The sequence below is a fragment of the Trachurus japonicus genome, chromosome 24, assembly GCF_045865225.1.
Source record: "Trachurus japonicus isolate A0001 chromosome 24, Traja_1.0".
Classification (NCBI taxonomy): Eukaryota; Metazoa; Chordata; class Actinopteri; order Carangiformes; family Carangidae; genus Trachurus; species Trachurus japonicus.
In genome coordinates, this window is record NC_140930.1 from 12,901,425 (window position 1) to 12,917,351 (window position 15,927).

Sequence of the window (15,927 nt, forward strand, 5' to 3'; positions counted from 1 at the left end):
AGCTTTCAGCTGCGGAGGCATCGTGCTGCACGTGGCCTGCCGGTGTTTTACCCCAGCTGTCCGCAGAGCTCAGGCCTGACCCTCGCTTGCCTGACTGGACGCTGGTTTAGCACATTAGTATTAGCACTCTGAATTCCCAGTGTGGACTTGTACCACCTGGCAGGCATCGCCGGCCTGTGTGAGTCATAACACTCTGGCCATTAACACACGGCAGGTACCACAGCACTGGCGGAGGATCAAGCCCGTGTGGTAACGTTAACCTCAATATTATCCCCCCACACACACACACACACACACCTACACACAGACACACACACACACAGAGTTTCTCTCCTGCCTTGACTAGCACTGATCCTATAAGCGCTCCCCAGAGTGCGATAGAGTGAGATGACTGCTGCCACCCTGCTTCTCTGCAGGCCAACCCCGCACCCAGCATATCCCATTATCAGCTATGGAGATGTTCACTATGGATGCTCTTAGGGAGAGAACACACACTCAAATCAATTTCATGCATGATGGCATACCGATTAAAACTACATAGGTCGATAAAGCTGATTCTGATCTTTGTTTTTTCCCTGTGGGATGAATTTCAAATGTAAAATCAGATCCCAAATTGAGGACATATTTGTTTTATGTATCCATTACACGTTTCACCTAGTAGCTGTTTTTTTTATTTAGGGGATCATGTTTGCGCAGCCAGGATTATGGGAACACTGAGTCCTAAAGTCTGAATTCGTCCAGCAGGTGCTGCTATATAAAAATATATAGTGAACATTAAAGTTCAGATAAATACTAATGTCACAGCATGTCAGATGGATTTGTAATGAAGCAGCTGTTTGCAAACATGTAGAGCTGCATTAAGCAATCAAGTTACTTGATTGACAGAAAATTAATGAGGATTTAATACGTACATAAATGCAAAAATTAACTGGCTCCATTTTCCACTGTAGGAAGTTTTGGCTTTCATTCACTATTTCTAAGGTAAAAAAGAGGATTTATTGGTATTAATGGAAATAGTCACGAGTTACAGCGGAATTACTGTATGTAATACAGTACAGCATGATTAGATGGTGTGTTTATTTTTTTTTTTTGGATTGAACTGTAACAGTGAGGCCACACCAATGAACATGAATGTTGTTGGCTGACTGAGTGAAGTTACAACACTCATCAGCTGGACCATTTGAGTTTCCCCACTGGTTGTTGCTTTATTAAAAATGGTTTGGCACGGACAAGCAAATTCAGCGCATCTGATATAAGCACTTTACTGGAGACAGAGCAGCTGAGCGATCATTTTTAAAGTCAATATGGCCAAAGTTGCAGTGCAGACGTTGATTTTAACATCTGTGTGTAGTGATTTTGTCTAAACAATGCTGTAAAATATATACAGCTCTAGAAAAAATAAAGAGACCACTACTCCAAAATGTTCTTAATAAATCAGCTTCTCTACATGAATGGCAGCCATCGATTCCAGTGTCTATTGAACTCCAACACAAGCACACTTCACTCTATTTAGCTGATTGCCTGAACCAAATCATATTTAATGAGGAAGAAAGATTATAAATAATTTTTAAAAACACTGCTGCGATTTTAAATTGGGATTATTCCACCAATGTTGATTTCTAAACTCTTCGTTTAAAAAGTAGTGTTGTGTTGTTTTAAAATGAATATGAACTTGTTTTCTTTGCATTATACAAGGTCTGAAAACACAGAACTTTTTTGTTATTTTGACCTGTTGCCATTTTCAGCAAATAAATGCTCTAAATGACAATATTTTTATTTCCAGTTTGGGATAAATTTTGTCAGTAGGTTATAGAATGAAACAAAAGTGTTCATTTTACTCAAACACATACCTATGAATAGTAAAACCAGAGGAACTGATCATTTTGAAGTGGTCTCTTAATTTTTTCCAGAGCTGTATGATATAAAGTCAGGATTTTAGATTTTGTTGACCACAAGTGATGACAAATTGACTCATATAGTTTTAAAAGTTTGCAAAATAAGAAAGAAAAAAAAAAGCTTCATCTGAGGGGTCGACAGACAGAGTACTTCGCTTAATTACCACGCTCCTTTGACACATCCAGGCAGCAACACCCAAAAAGGTTCAGATCAAAGGGCGGGATCGACCCATCAAACGGGGGCAAACGGCTGCATATTGGCAGGGCAGTGCTTCATGATCAGACGTCCTGTTGCCACGGGGACTACCCCGGCCCCCTACCGCAGGGACTCTCTGCACTGCATCACTCTGCCAAAACAGAAAGGTCCTTTTTTTTTTGCAGCTATTTTCGAGGCGATCCGTCCCCGTGGTGGCCTCTTTGTCTGGGCAGGAGTCACTTGTCACCTTTGTCACCGTGTAAGCAAGAACCACAGGGGTCTGTCTCTGGTTTTAAAGCCTTTTAGGGGAGGGGGGGGGGGCACATATATACAACTACACATATAAAATGGATTGTTTTTTCAATGAGATTACATCACTCAGTTGTTTCCTGCATTCATTAGATCATTGTGTCTTTTTTGTGTCTTTTAACCTCCTCTGCCCTCACTCTGCTCACCTCTCTCTTCCCTTCACTCGCTCTGTCACTCTGACTCACTGCCTCACACACACTGCATTAGCACACACACACACACACACACACACACGCACGCACACACACTGTCAGTGGCCACTCAGAGTATCACACACAGCTGAAAATTCACCCTTCATAGCTTCTCTGTGACACACACAAACACACACACACTCGCTACAGCAGAGCTTCAAGATTAGCAGCTACTACTAGCATGACACACAGGGGGGGAAAGAGACACACACACACACACTGTACAATCACATTACTGGAGATACTGAGCTGCCGACACACACACACACACACACACACACACACTTGCATATCCACTGCCGTAGAGCCTAATACTATTACAATGGCATAAGCATATCCGTCAATGGCACCATACGAGACTGTGTGACTGCTAACACGCCGTTATATCACACACACACACACACACACACACTAGTGCATCCTGGCCCAGATCCCTCCTATGAAGCAGCACTGTTTGGAGGAATGTACAGCAGAAGTAGAGAGAGGGGTGGGTGTGTGGGGGGGGCTGGGAACGCTATAGCTCCTGAGTATCTCCATGGAAACAGGCTGGAGAGCAGCATATCCCGCTCAGTATACCGTCAGACTCTGAGGATGAATCCAGTACTCATTAGGGAAGCCAAACCACACCATACACCAGGCGGTTGATTTCATTATTAATTGCAACAGCTCTTTTTTTTTATGAGAGAAAACACACACACACACACACACACACAGAGACGCAGACACACACACACCTGGATTAGGGGTTTCCTCATGCTCACAGAAGTCGATACCCTCCAACTAGTTTATTGGGCTCGTGTTCGGGTTAGAGATTCTCTTCTGAGTCTGATCAATGTAGATTGTGTGATTTTCATGCGAGCTAATGCAGCCTCATCCCAGCTCACCATTGATTTTGCTGCAGGCACCTCACAGTTCGCATTTTACCTTCTGTATTTATAGATACAGATACCGACAACAGCTGACATGGAGAGTGGACATCAGTCTTGAGTCAAAAATCCAAAGTGCTGTTGAAGCACTGATAGAAAAAATAGATACAAATAAACAATAATAAACAAAAAACACTCGGAGGCAGGGGATTCACTTCTAAAAAAAACAAACGTTTAACTTCTCTTAAACATTTTTAAGAGATCTCACTTGATGCTACTTCACTAAGCCACAGAGCTAAAAGCCTGAGAGTGGGTCAGTCAGAGTGGCTCTCGCTGTGGGTCATGTGCTGCAAGATGCAGCGTAGTGCAGAGAAGCTTCTAACTGAGACTGTCGCAAACTGAGATTTAATGACAGAGAGAGAGAGTAAGAGAGAGAGAAAGAAAGAAGGAGCATTTGCCATGAAATTAACAGTGCAGAGAGAAATTCAAGGTTGAGCCACAGATCTGCTGACGACACTTAAACAGCACTCTTTTACATGAGGTAGGACTTCTTTCTGTTACAGCATTACGTCCCCTCTTGCGATGTTTCTCACTGTTGGTCAGGGTCTTGAGGAAAAGGACGTGCAGTGTTCATGACAAGATATTTGTCGATTAAATATCTACGCAAACAAACAAAAAACAGGTTGTACACACTGACAAAAACTGACAGCTGCACCTGCAAGTGTTGTTTCTCCTGCACCATCGGCGTACAGCGTTTGTTGTGCACGCTATCCACCTTTTTGCTTCATATATACATGTTCATACAAACCATGATTGAGTCTTATATCCCCCAAAACATTCAACTGCATCTCCTGAGATTTGCCTCATTCCTTCTTTGGGTAAAAAGAGGCCGTGTTTGCATTTCTCAGCTGTGCTCTCTTTTGCCAATATCTATCTCACTCCTCTGATGCTCTCTGTATTCAAACTCATATTCACTCCTCTACTCACTCATACACCCACACACCTTCTCTCTCTCTACCTAACATGGTATTGTACTCAGCGCCACTCGGAGGGATCAGAACTAGGAACTAGGTTTCTGGTTATTTCCATCCAACTTCTCTTCATTTTTTAGCCACAGGACTGAATATCAGGTGGCCAGGAAACGTTAAGATAACAGAGCCGAGATGAAACTTTAATGATCCCAGTGGGGGATCCTACGGTCACTGCCGCAGTTAGAGAAATGGTGATATGCACAGGATAAGAATATGCAGGTCAAACACAGTGCTGAATGAAGTTTGACGTCTGATTGAGTCGCCTTTGAAGTCAAAATGCCAAATATCCTGTGGTGCCAACTTCTCAAATGTGAGGATTGGTTTTATATCAATATAGATAAAGTCGTTTTTTTTTACTTATGGACTGGACAAAAAAGGAGACATTTCAATATGATATCTTAAGCTCATGCTATTTAAAAAAAAAAAAAAAAAAGCACTTGGATTTTATTGACCACATGATCAGTCTTGGATTGAAAAAATTATCTGGTAATTAACCGAAAATGAGCAACAATAATCATTAGTCACAGCTCTAATGATTAATTACATAAGACCTTCCACATTTTCACATTTACAGTGAAGGAGAGAAGAGTGTGATGTGTGTGTACTGTGGAAATATGCAGATGTGTGTGTTTTAATTGTTAATGTGAGCCGTCATCTGTCATCTACATTGAAGCAACTCCTATTGGGAGACTGTGTACTTTCTGTTCTGTTGGCCAGTTTATTAGGAACACCTAGCTGAAACTAATGCGGTCTAATAGCCTAATACTATCTCCAACAAATCCTATAGGAAGGCTTTTTGTTGGATGTGTTTTTAGGTGTTGATTCAACTTCATTGTGTTATGTTCACACCTTTGTATTAGGCAACACAGATCAAAAACTGAACGTTATAACCTTCATGAAGGAGGATTTTCTGTATCACAGGACTGTTTTAGTCTCAGCCAGGTGTTCCTAATAAACAGACAAGTGATGAAGTGAGTGTAAATCCGATGGGAGGACGGTAAAGGAAGTGTTTATAATCGTAAACCAGGGCCACCACAGCCCACGGTGTTTATTTTTTGATTTGTTCTTCAAGTCAAAAGCAATGATCCAGAATTGGATCCGACAAAAGTGTTGAATAAAATGCTGTCAGTTTTTACCGTCTGTGTTGTAGACAACAGCGTGAAGTGGGAGAAAATACCAAGGTGTCACTAGCAAGACGGAAAGAAAGAGAAAAGATGTGAAGCTGTAACAGTGTCAGATCTCAACAGACAAGCTAGAAAGAAAAGGAAAACCCCAATCCTCATTAAAATGTGAGCTAATTGCCGGATCCTGGATGCGTGTCATTCCCCGTAGCGGTTGTCATCAACACCCAAACTTTTCGCTGTCATGGAAGGAACTGATTTACTGCCAGTGTTGAGATTGTTTAGTGTAGAGAGGGAAAGTGCAGGACTGAGCAGCTCAGTAGACAGAATAAAGCAATAAATTGCCAATTTTATTTGGAAAAACTGTCCAGATTCTGTGGTCAACCAAAGCCGGTTGAGAAACAGCCCAGATAGGAGGGTTAACCTTCATGATAAATGAAAAAGAGATTGTATGTTATCAGGTTGAATTGAACAGAATTCACTGTTTTTTTCTATTGTTGTCCTGCGCTGCACTGGGCAATGAATCAGCTCATCGGTTAATGGCTGATTAATCATTCCAGCCTGACCTCTAAACCCCGCAGCAAAACAAAGAGAAAAGATGCCATCAACAGCCAGATGTACTGCCGCTCTAATCCTAAAACCAAACACACACACACACACACTCTCTCTGTGAGTAAAACCAAGAGGGTAGATAAACAAATTAGTCATTTTATACACTGTGTCAAACCACCGATTCGCCCATTCCCTAAATAGGACACACAGAACATGCAGAAAATCTCCCATCGCTCCGAAACTGAACCAGCGTCCAATCAACTGTCGCGTGTCAGTTGTCAAAACCAGAGTCGAGCCGCTGATAACAGGACCAGATGATCGGCTCGTATGCTGGTTGAACCATCTGTCTGCTGCTTCAACTGTTCAGGCCACAACCAAACAACTAGACGACCACCTGCTAATGTGGTTTGGATATTCCCACTCCACAGAGAAAGACAAACGATTCTGTTGACCCAATAATAAGACACGTTGCTAAATTAACTTGAAATTTTTGATGTAGATTGATCACCAGTATTGAACTGAATTGAATTGAATTGAAAGTACTTCATCCTAGAGAAGGGAAATTAAACGTCACCGTGTACAGGACAGCCCAACACGCAACATGACAACATGAAATCTCAGGCAATACAAATAAGTGCACTGCAATACAATACAAATACAAATAAGTGCAATGCAAATCATTACTTAGCATTGCACTCAACAAATCAACAACAGTGTTCATTAAAAAACCTCACTGCACCAGGTACAAAGGACAAAGGATAATAAGACACGTTGCTAAATTAACTTGAAATTTTTTGCTGTAGATATTGATTACCTTTTTTGTTTTGCTGTATTCAGCATAAGTGACTACATCTTGTACTGCAACAGGCCACGTTTGATTACATTTTATCAAGTTTAAAGTGGATTAACCCCTTAAAAGCCGGTGACCAAAGTGTAATTTCCTCATCTCAAGACTCCTCTTCAGTTTCTAAAGGAAGAGTCCAACCTTTTGGGAAGTTTACGTTCTTCCTTGTCAGTGAGAGACATGATGATCTGATGTCTCTCGCATTCATGTAGAAGCGAATCTGTCCAAAGGTTTTTTTTATGCATTTATCTGTACAATAACTGAAGTGTTACCAGGCAACCAGCAGAGACCCCAGGAGGCAACTGGTCCTGGCCAAGAAAAAGTCGAGAACATAAAAACGGCACCCTGTTTGTTTTTTACACCTCCAGTTTGCATGCTAAGCTAACCGGCTGCTGGCTCCACCTGCAGTCGTACTGTAGCCGCCTAACCTCTAGCAACAGAAAGCCAATAAGAGCATTTTCCATTCTGCTCTGTGTGATGACTTTATTTGAGAATGATGATACGCCATTCACACAGCGGCTAGTCAGCTTCACGGAGGAGATTACTGACTTTCTTTATTCATTCTCAACAGCGATTTCTGTCACTTTTCATATGTGCAGCCGACTGTGGCAGTATGAATCTCTTCGAGGAGAGACCATTTGAAAATGTGGACGGTTTTTGAATTCTTCCTGTGTCTGCGATGGCCAGGTCTTTACTCCGTCGTCGAGGGTACAGCTACAACTCGACTGGTCGTAGTGACCACATCTGAATGAGTACATCCTTTAGCCTTTAGTCTATATCTTTATCAGTTTCATGTCCATCCCGTACCATTCTGTGTAATAAACACGACAGCCTCTAGGGACTGCTGGTAGCGCTTTACGTTTTTGGTTTTTTTTTCGCTTTGGGCGCTTTGGGCTTTTTACAGGGAGCCGGACAAATGAGGCGTTTCAGGACGTTAGTGTATCCGCTTGAGAATCAGAGCAGTGAAAAGCCAACTGGGAGCTGAGAGGACACTCCACTCCTTTTGAGATTCCTCCTCTGCATCCTTCCCAATGCCACACGTGACAAACGATCACCTCATCCAGGCACCTTGTTGTCACACATGAAAGCAGCCTGGTTCAGTCAACACGGCTGTGTGAGTGTGGCGGTATGTATGTATGCATGCATATAGGCACGCCTTTAGCTCACTCTCTACAGCGCGTTAGAGGATGGAGCTTGTTGCAAGGGCAAATGCTGTATGTACAGTTTGTGTGTGTGTATGTGTGTGATTAATGCTGTCAGTCATAAGAAAAAAAACACCTGTCAGTCCTCAGCTACATATCACAGTGTAAAAAACTCATTTTATTTTAAATAAAATTCCCTAGAATAATATGTGATCTTATCCATAATTGTGATTTTTAGCAAAATCTTGACTTTTTTTTTTTCCTTTTTTAATTTATTTTCAAAATTGGTTATAAATCTATCACCTTAACTTAAATATGTGTGTCACACAGAAAAGCCCTGAAGCCCTGTCAAACGGCAGGATGCAGGATTTTGATATCGCTGCAGCACCACCTAGAATCTGTCTATTATTATGGCATTGGTAAGTGTGTGTGTGTGTGTGTGTGTGTGTGTGTGGGTGTGTGTGTGTGTGTGTGTGTGTGTGTGTGTGTGTGTGTGTGTAGCAGGTGAATGTGATGAACCTGCATTAGGTCACTTACGGGTGTCAGAGCTCATGTGACTGAAACACTGAATGATCTGAGGAGGATCACACTGTTCAGGTTTCCCAAATCAGAGACCGATGGAGTAAGTTCTCCTACACCCCCCCACTGCCCCCCCAGAGCCCCTGCTCCCCCAACAACCCCACCATCCTCATCTATTCGCTGTTGTTATCCTTTTCTCCCCCTTTCTTTCCCCCCGCCTTGTCTTTAATTCTTTCCAACTATGACAAATAAGACCTGAAGACTCACATAGCAGTGGACAGGAAAAGGGTTTTTTCAGCCAAGCCGAATCGATGGGAATGATTACATAATGATTAACTATTGGTACCGCTAAAGAAGACCGCTTGTCAGTTATTTAAAGCCTGAAATTCTGCCGACATTTGTATCCATAACAAGATCGATGGAGAGCTGTTTGGCCACACTGTCAAGATGAAAATCCCCTTGTTGCCCATCGAGAAGCCTGGCTGAGGAGCAATCCCTCCCACCCTGCTGGATTCTGTTACACACACATGCAAACACACACACACACACACACACACACACACACACACATATGAACACAAACTCACACACACACACACACACACACACCTGCCTGGATCTCTGTGATTGAAGGGGAGAAGAGGAGCTGACAGACAGATGTATCTGGCATATCTGTCAAAGATCTGCCTCTTGGTAGCTTTTGATTTTGAACCGTTGCGAGGAATACCAATTACCTAATCTGCTGTGGCAACTTCTCATCTACCTGTTAAATTCACATGCACACACACACACACACACACATACACACAAGCCTGTAACAGTTCCACTAAATATGTCTTGAGGAAAACCAAAAAAGAAAAAAAAAAACTGCAAAGATGATAAACGATGTTCTGGATGAGTCTTCTTACCTTGCAGCGGGTCTATGTTCCAGAGACATTGGAGCACATATGCGGCGCGTCTTCACACGATGACAGGGAAGCGGCGGACAGTCATGCAGAGGTGTTTCACATCTGAGAACGGAGGGGGAAAGCAGGATTTCTCCTCTGTTTTTCTGTTCCTTTCTTGTTATTTTTTTCAAAGCCCTAAGAGGAATGGAGCACTGACAGAGGAGGAGGAGGAGGAGGAGGAGGTAGAGGAGGAAGAGGAGGTGGAGGTGGAGGAGGAAGAGGAGGAGGTGGAGGTGGAGGAGAAGGAGAAGGAGGAGGAGGAGAGGGAAGGCTGAGGAGGGAGCAGTCTGCCGGGCTGGGCTGCTGAGGATCACCTGGAGCAGTGTTGAGCTCCGCATTTACTCCTCCACTGCAGCAGTGCGAGGCAGCAGCGCGAGCTGCATGTTGCTCCCACAGATCGCCGCAAAACAAGGACACGGAGTCTCCATCTGCTGGATTCAGGATTCTGCAGCTCTGTGGCTCCACGCGCTCCTATCCCCATCAGCATGCACACTCATGCTGCCCCTCTTCCCCTCTGGGTTTTCAAAATACATTTCTCAGTCTTCATGCTTTTGCCTCCATCTCAGGGGATTTTTTACCACGAGTCACAAACGTGTTGCCATGTTATTTGGCCTCTCAGTTTTCCTGCTCTGTGTCCTCACATTGACTGGTGCATGTGGTCATACGTCTGGCGCTCTTGGTAATAAAAGTCAAGCTCAATAAAGCCTCAGCCAACCTCACGCTCTCCTTGCGATGACATCACTCCTCTGAATGAAAGGGAGGGAGTTGCTTCCTGGTCTTGTCAGGACCCAGTTGACGTCACCAAGATCAGACACGTTTGACAAACCATGTGCAGGCGTTTTTTAAATGGCATACGATCCTTAGAGAAAGTTAAACAAAGCTGCACAACAGGAGAATACCAAGGAGTTTCCACCTCGGGTTTAATACACTGCAGCAGATCCGAGAAAAAAAACGCAACATCAGACTTGATCAGATTTCCAGCCTCTCGCGGTCCCAAGACGATCTCTCATCCAAACTAGACCCGCCAATTCCACCAACTAGCAGAACACTTGATCTCCGAGCCTGACGCCCTCTCATTCTCCTCACGTCCTCCCTCCTTCATCAGCCTCTTCTCTGTCCTACAGCAGAGCAGAGCTTCTGAGGCTGAAAGACAATCTGAGGGCTGAATAAATACAGATTTGGAAGGGATCATATTGATTTGAGGCCTAACGTGAGACTTATTGGTATTCTGGAGGAGTAGAGGTGCTACTCAAGAGACGTATGAGTGTTCCTCTTCTTGATGAAAAAGACATCAGCAATACGTAGCTGATGCAGATAGAAAAGGAGAGCCGCTTGAATAAAGGGCAAAAGAACAAAAAGCTAAAAGATGAAAAACTCTGTGTATCGAAGAGCTCAATCCTATGATGGTTTGATAAGTGGAAAAAGTAATATCGTCTGATGACTCATTTATTTGTCCAGTTCTCTACACTTCTTCCGTTCAGGTGAACATTTGGAGGGAGGCAAGTTTTCAACCCACAGACCTCCAACAGTTAAAACTTCATGACGCTTTTCGTAACACTTTAAATTCTTGACTTGCGGGAGTCATTAAGTGTGATTATAATGCGGCAGGAACAGGATAAGGCACAATTATCTTTTTCTTCTCAACTCTGCACAAGAATTTAAAGCTAATGTCTTAAATGTTCTCCATAGTCTGTCAAACCAGCTGCTTTTCTGACATTTTACAACATTATGTATGTAGATTCACAGAAAATCAAATTGTACTTCAACTGTATTTGGTCTGTATTATAGGTTGTGGATTACAGTTTATATTGTTAGTTGTTCCAATAGGCTTTAGTTCAAGGTACATTTTGAAGTTTTCAACTAACAAGACCTCTACTTCTATTCTCTAGACTGCCCCTGTCTTAAATAAAACCAAAATGGAAAGGGAAAAAAAGGATTTCACTTTGCTAGCGTGAAAACAAAGCTCTCTAGAGTTATCCAACACTTTGAGCTCTTACCCTCAGGGAGCCATTAGACACAAGTAGGAGCCATCACAAATGTGTTAAGCCAGTCATTATGGCCAAATGCAATTAAAATAGTGAATGCAGCCTTCTTATAATTTGACGAACGCTGTCATTTAGACAGTTGGGTTCCTGCCGACACTCTGCAGTTGTTCCTTACACATCGCACTGATGCACAAGCATCACGGTCATCACATGTGAGCTGTCAACCACCGTTCCCACTGAACCACTGGCCAGTCGAGCAGCGTCTGTGACCAAAGCTCCCGCCATCCACGCTCTAACTCCTCCAGAGTCACTTCAATCTTTCCTTCTTATCATTGTCACACAAAATCTGAATCAGCTGGGCCTGTTCAGCTTTTTTTTTTCATACCGACCACACATCATTGTTCCATGCTGTGTGGAAGCATCTTCATTCATTCATTCATTCATTTATTCAGGTTTTTCCTTCACATTGTCAAGCCTCTTGATGTGATAGCAGCCCTTGGGTATGTTATCAAAGCAAACAGTCCCACCCAGTGGTGAAACACAGAGCTGCAAGTATTAAAGATTCACACATGAGTGCTAAAATCCCATCATCATCAGATCAAAAACTATATAACAAACACTATAAAAGCTCATTGTGCGCGTTAAAAAGAAAAAGAAAAAACGTAACACCATCACTGCTACTTGTCCTGTTTGAATTCTGTTGCTTAAAACCATTTGGTCTTCTCAATCTTCAACATTGTGCCTCAACCTTGAGAAAATGATGAGTAAGGTGTGATCAAGAGCAAGTTTTGTGGATGACTGATAAAGAAACAATTCTTTAGGTTATGCACGTCAAACAAGTAAAGATGTTCACGCACCCACATTCAGTTCATCAGACGCCTTCGTGCTGACAAAGCCTGTAAAATCACAGTACAGTAGGAACCTACACACGATTAACTCACAGATAATCTCCCGATACGTGGTCGGGCTGAAACTCCACCGTCAGCTCGTTCCTGAAGCTTAAAAAGACAGTGATTAACACGTATGATCACTGCTGTCAAACCTGACATCCAACAGTCTTTATCTGAAGATGGTGTTTGAAGATGTAGAGCAGCATTGCAACAAAAAGCTACTGTAAGAATTAATGTCGGGTTTAAACATGCAAAAATCCACCTGAAAAACATAACATATTCTTCAATTTATTCTCATTCAAAGGTTTTTCTGTGGTATTTATAACCCCCCTACCATTAAAATTCATCAAATTAAAATTTAAGATACCTCTGTCATGATTTCGTCTTGAACTTTGGCTTCAAAAGCATCACAGGAACAGCGATAGTATTTGAGGTTTGTGCTGATGCGAGCCAGTTTTTGATCATCTGCTATGCCCAAAAAATGCCAAGAGAAAGGCAGCAGACCCCTGCAGTGCTTTTTTCCTTGGACGGCTTTCTGTGCTCTGACCTCTGCTGAGTGGAGGAGCCGTGCAGAGTTTAACTAATTAACGACTATCTCCTTTTTTATGCTCTGCGCTCAAACTCTCCACATATCAACAACAGCCAACACTTTCACTGCGGTTGATTCACCTTTTTTTTTTTTTTTACCTGCCGATGCATTTAGGGGATAGCAGGGTCGTCCTCAGTCGTATCAAATGCATCACATAAAACATGCTCAGCAAAAATACCCTAAAGCAGAAAAACAGTGTGCGTCGCTCATCATGCGACAGTGCTAACAACTGGGCTTGAACTGTATTGTGGTTCAAAGCTGCACTTGTCAATATTTTTAAATTATCAATGGACCAAATGAGAAATATGCCACGTTTAGAGAACTCAGAAAACCTAAAGTATCTGTGTCTTTCAGCTCCTTGTTTCGGTTTTGGCCGGCGCCACTTTACTGCTTTGGTTCAGTCTCGTAGGCTCACCATCATAGGTTCACACTGAAACAGAACCAGCATATAATTTAACAGAGCTGCAGGAGACGGAAAGAGACAAAGCAAAATAGATAAATAAATAAATAAAATAAAAGCAGCCAAAGTGAGAAGACGCTGAACTTACCTTTGATTGAATGCTTATGTTGCTCTGTGTCTGATGAATGTGTAAATAATCAAATTTCAACTGTATATCAGCTTTATAAGGTTATATTTACAAAAATAAATATTTACAATTCAGATACAGTAAATAGCGTTATATATTTATCTAACACCCTATATGCCATAAAATAACAGTGAGAGCCACTTAAATATGCATGGGTATTAGATGTATTGCTCATGATTTTGTGTTATTTTTTAGTAATGTTAAATTTTTTTGTATAGTTTTACTAAACAGTGAATTAATTATTAAAGGAGTGTGCAAAAAATATGTTCATATTTAGTATTATTATGACATAACATTTTCCTAATATGTAGAGCAAAGTGCAAACTGGGTGATATTGGTCTGATAGCTTTTAATACAGAATATAACATCAAGAACTTGTGCAAGATGCAAATTCTTCTTCTTGATGTATTTTTAATAGTTTTCTTACATGAAATTGAGACATCAGACTTTGGCTACAGGGTAAAACTTAGCTTCTGGGATGAATACGGTCTTATTATGGGATTTATTGATGATGCAAAAATATAGAATAGCCTAAAGTCAACGCTGCCACCACTACAGAGTCGTTGCTTTAGATCCAGTCCTACTGTAAAGCCATTATGCAGCATGTGATGCCGTTCCTCATTATTGTGTATCCTGAATGTATTTTATTTGATGTCCTCCTATGTCTTTTTTTTTTTTTTTGCTCAGCTACATTGTAAATGAGGTTGTTATACCTCTAAATAAAGGTTGATGAATTATGTTTGACACAGCCGCCCCTCCCACCTCTTACCTGGATCCTTCTCAAAGAAAAGACAGCAGTGAGTCTGTAGTAGCCATGGTAACACCTGTGACAGATGAAAAGATGGATGACAGATAGAGTACAATACAGCTGAGTCACTCCAAGCACAAACACACACACACATATACACATTTATACACACATACACATTGACTGAATAGAGGGGAGTAGCACAATGGGAACATGTGGGCATTTTAACAGACAGAAGAAACTTGAGGGAAGGAGCTGTGGGTCACCTCCATCCACAATGACACCCCCAACCCTAACCAACCCACGAGTTCAGCCCACCCTCCACGTCCTCTAAACACATGTAGGTTCCTGGCCACAGTCACTCCACAGCTCACCCACACACCAAACCAAACCAAACCAAACCAAACCACGCCATGCATGCATACAGCTTAGTGCTATTGACTGATATTTGGAGGGAAGACAAGGAGCGGTGAATAATCAATCAGTCAGTCAGTGACTCATTCATGCTGGGGAGAACTTCTTCTGACATTTTCCAGGTGTGATCAGCTGCTTCACATTCAGATCCCCCCACACCACACCACCCCCACTCCCACCATCACAGAAAAAAACCCCACAAAAAAAACAACAACCTTATGAAGGTGCGTTTGATATCTTGTCCACTAAAAAAACAGCAATCACAGGCATCTGCAGGCTCATGTTCATGCACAAACAACACGACAACACTGAGCGTCTTCCTCCTCCGTCCCTGCTGTACCTACCTTTTTCAGCGCTGACATCTTCCGCCTCAGAGAAGGTCACTTCTTCCTCTTCTTCTTCGATAGTGAACGGGCGATAAACAAGCGAAAGGCGATCATGTCCCCTGGCATCCGTGAAGATGTTCATTGCTTCGTTCGCTGGAAACATCTGCAGCAGAGCGGTCGTAGTTTCCCATGTTGTTGATGATGAGGATGATGATGGTGATGGAGGCGGCTCGCGTGTGTTTTCTTGTCCAACAACGCAAGTCCCGATGCAGCTTCAGACTTCATGCTGTAGAGAGATGACTTATATTGCACGGGTGTTGTTGTGGTCACTGATAGCACAGCTCCGCTTATAAAGGCTGCCTATATCAGACGCCATTTTTACAAAGTCTGCACCTACAGGAACAGACACACACATAATCAAATAAAAAATAACGTAACACGTAACTTGTAAATACGAACTTTTACAGTGGGGGAAAAAAAGTGCTGCAAAGTTAAAGCACTCTTTATTGTGGAGGTTGTGGAAGTTATTAGACATTTGGGTAATAAATTAGCCTATAGGATTATATAATTACTTACATTGAAAATTAATATTATGTGATAGATAAAATATGATCATTTAATATGAAAATATTTTTTCTTCTAGTTTCCTAACGTTCATATTTTGATATGCATACACATTTTATGACCTCAGTTGAAAAAAAAAAACGCACTCATTCATTTTCAAATCCTTCACCCTGTCAATTTATTACATTTCCTGTAACATTTAATCAGAACT

The 15,927-nt window shown here is 42.1% G+C and overlaps 1 protein-coding gene across 3 annotated transcripts in view; it reads right to left on the bottom strand.

Moving 5' to 3' along the window:
• Window positions 1-15,541, bottom strand: part of dlgap2b (discs, large (Drosophila) homolog-associated protein 2b) — a 101,957-nt gene extending 86,416 nt beyond the window's left edge. For 2 of the 3 annotated variants that reach the window (XM_085770058.1, XM_085770056.1), the window contains exons 1-2: window positions 15,171-15,541; window positions 14,434-14,488 (exon numbers count right to left, since the gene is read on the bottom strand). In XM_085770058.1, the coding sequence (XP_085626184.1) occupies window positions 14,434-14,488; window positions 15,171-15,188 (73 nt within the window). In that variant the 5' untranslated portion in view covers window positions 15,189-15,541. Of the gene's footprint in view, window positions 1-9,574; window positions 10,427-14,433; window positions 14,489-15,170 lie in introns of those variants that run through there. The other variant, XM_085770057.1, reaches the window with a different exon arrangement.
• Window positions 15,542-15,927: the final 386 nt, after the last annotated feature.